Source organism: Athene cunicularia (assembly GCF_003259725.1).
Source record: "Athene cunicularia isolate RWA chromosome 27 unlocalized genomic scaffold, athCun1 chr27_part1, whole genome shotgun sequence".
In the NCBI taxonomy this organism is placed as follows: domain Eukaryota; kingdom Metazoa; phylum Chordata; class Aves; order Strigiformes; family Strigidae; genus Athene; species Athene cunicularia.
In genome coordinates this window covers 1,784,991-1,788,002 of record NW_020799138.1, presented here as the reverse complement: position 1 = coordinate 1,788,002, position 3,012 = coordinate 1,784,991, and the positions used below count along the sequence as shown (strand labels likewise).

The following is a 3,012-nucleotide window of genomic DNA, read 5'->3' as shown; positions in this document are numbered from 1 at the left end:
AGCCGCCCCCAGAGCAGCTCCCGGATCCCTCGGGGATCGCGGGGTCCCCCAGCACGGAGCCAGGACCCCCCTGGGACCCCCCAGCTGCCTCAGAGCGTCCCTTGGGGATCCCCGGGAGGGGCCAGAGCAGATCCCAGATCCCTCGGGGACCACTGGGTGCCCCAGCACGGACCCGCCTGCCGGGAGCTGCCGCCCCGGGATGCCCACGGGCCTTGGGGGAGCAGCTGCCTCCAGCACCCCGGGGACACCATCGCTCCGGGGCGGGGGGCACACCCGTGGGTGCCATCCCCAAGCCAGCGTGTCCCCACGAGCCGTGTCCTTGCGCAGGGGCGAGGTGGCGGCTCTCCTTCTCCATCCCCCGTGGCATCGCCCCGTCCCCGGCGGTGGCAGCCTTGGGGACAGCTCGCCGCAGGCCAGCGGGGAGAAGCGGGAGGCGAGAACCGGTCTGGCAGCCCCTGGTTTCGGCTAATTCCTCTGAAAGTCACCGTAGCCACGCTCCCGCCGGCTGCCCTTAACTCCTGTCTGCCCGAAACACGTGCCATGAGCCACCCCGGCACCCGCCGGTGACCTGCCCTCGAGGCCAGCGGGGCGGCGAGCCCGGCCCGGTGCCACGGTCAATGCCAGCACCCGAAGCCGGCACGGGCCGGCAGCCGCTGTTGGGGCTCAGCCCCGGGTTCCCCCGTCATGAATATTCAGCCGTGCCCTGGCCCGGCCCCGCTGTTTGCTCAGGCAGGAGGGGTTTGCTCGCGGGTTCACCTTGACGGGAGCAAACGGGGCAGCGGCAGGTAGACGGCACCTGCCCGCGCACCGCAGCCGGAGCTGTCCCGGCACCCCCGGGACCCCCCGGGCTGGGTGGTCGCAGCAGAGAAGCGGGAGGTGCAGGTACACACAGGGGGTGCCCGCGGTGGGGAGTGGGACGTGGAAACCCCCCGCTGCCAGCACAAGGTGACGGCACGGCCACCGTTCTGCGACGGGTCCCGCCCGGCTCTGGCGTGAGGAGGAAGCAGGCGGGGGCACGGCGCTGCGGGGGGACACAGCAAACTGGCCCAGGGGGCTACCAGGTGTCTTCTCTGGGGTGGTGGCCCCGCTCTCGGTGTCCTTGTCCCCCTGTCTCAGCACCCGGCGCGACGCCAGAGGCACCACCTGGGAGGAGCCGGGCAGGGGTCGGTCTGTGGGGTTGGTCATGGCCGAGCGGCGCGGGGGCATGGAGCCACGCTGGCCCCCGGGATGGGGACCCGGGGCTGGAATCCCCTCCCTGCCCGCTGCCGGGGCAGAGTTTGGCTCCTCCGCTCCGAGCCACCTTCCCTGGCCCTGCCCTGGAGCCACGCTCCGCACCGGAGCCTTCCGGGATTGCCGGGGCCCCACTGCTGTTGCTGCCTGTCCCTGCAGGCAGGGCTGGGCAAGGAGAAAACCCCGACCCTGGGGTGCAGCAGGTTGTGACCCCCCCCTGGCAGGGATCCCGGCACCTCCCCAGCTCCCACCCGCTTCCCAGTTCCTCTTCCTGTTTGCTTACTGGGCTCCCTCCCTGCCCCACTACACGCAGCTGATCCGGCGGCTCCTGGCGGTGCCACCAGCCTTTCCCCCGGGCTCAGCGATGCCCAAATCATCCCCTCCCGGCACCTGGGGGGCCTCCTACCCCAGCCCCATGCAGCCCCCCCGCATCTGCCATGAGCATCCCGGCAGGGACGGTCGGAGACCACCAAAGCCACGTTGGCAAACGTGGCACCCGGCGCTCCCGTTGGCACGGCCAGCCCGTGTCCCTTTGTCCATCCCAGGGACGGCAGGGCTGGGGGGCTGAGGGACCCCCCCAGAGGGAGTACGACCCCCACCTCCATTTCAGGGGCCGACAGCGATGGCCGACGGCCACGGCTGGTGGAAGCTGACCTTCCTGCGGAAACGCCGGTCGGTGCCCACGGTGCTGTACGAGAGCCCCGACAGCCACGCTGCCGCCGGCGGCGAGAGCCAGGAGGGGTCGGGCGAGGAGGGGCCGCCCGGCTTCGCCGCCCGCCTGGAGAAAATCGTGGACAAGAGCACCAAGGGCAAACACGTCAAGGTCTCCAACTCTGGACGCTTTAAGGAGAAGAAGAAAGTGCGGGCAACGCTCGCAGAGAACCCCAACCTCTGCGCTGCCAGCGAGCGGGAGGAGAAATGACCCGGCTGGTTGTCACCCCCCGGCCACTGCCACCAGCTGGCTCGGCTCCGTCCCCCCCCCAGGGCTGCGGAAGGAGAAAGGACTCGGACTGGAGTTTATTTAAGGGAGAAGCAAGGACCCTGTTTAATTGCAGCCCGCAGGCTTGCGGCACCCCAGGGACGGATGGGGAGCCCCCCGAAGCTGACTGGTTCATACTGGGATGAGGATGCTCACCCCAGCTTGGCCGCTTGCCGCAGACCACCAGAGCCCATCGTTCACCCAGCTCTGCCCCGAGCACGACGGCCCCGATCCTGACCCCCTCTTGCAGGGACGAAACCGGGGGACCCCCCCGTGCCTCTCCCAAGCTCAAGGGGCCACGTGGCCACGGGCAGAGCCACCCATGCCATGTCCTTGCCACCAGTCACCCCCAAACCAGGGGACATGACACATCCCTGCCCCGAGGGAACAACCCCATGGGCAAAGTCTCTGCTGAGGTGCCTCCGTGGGGAGCTTGGAGGGCTCCGGGCTTCCCAGGAGGAGCCGTATTCCCGCTCGCATCCAGGAATCGCTCCCTGCCCCCGGAAAGGGAGACCCGACCACGGAGCACGGTGCCAGAGCTGACGCCGAGGGCAGCTGCCACAGCCGATCTGGCAACCCCCGGTGTTAGTTCGGGTTGTTGGAAGCTGAGCCTTTAGTCGGCTCTTGCGACTGCTGATAATTAACTGCTGTTAATAAACCAGCTCTGGAAGCAACGGCAGCTCAGGGAGAGCTCAGTGGACCCCCCGGCCCCCCGCCTGGCAGGGTCACAGGGCTGTGGTTCCCTTCTGCCACCCCTGTGGGGAGCGACACCGGCTGCCACCAACGCAGGGACTCCCCGACCC

At 69.5% G+C, this 3,012-nt stretch overlaps 1 protein-coding gene across 1 annotated transcript; it reads left to right on the top strand.

Moving 5' to 3' along the window:
- The first annotated feature begins 762 nt into the window (after positions 1–762).
- On the top strand, positions 763–2,457 carry PRR15L (proline rich 15 like). The gene is made up of 2 exons (XM_026864668.1): positions 763–882; positions 1,841–2,457. Exon 2 carries the CDS (start codon positions 1,853–1,855, stop codon positions 2,150–2,152), a length of 300 nt encoding a protein of 99 aa, XP_026720469.1. The 5' UTR covers positions 763–882; positions 1,841–1,852; the 3' UTR covers positions 2,153–2,457.
- Positions 2,458–3,012: the final 555 nt, after the last annotated feature.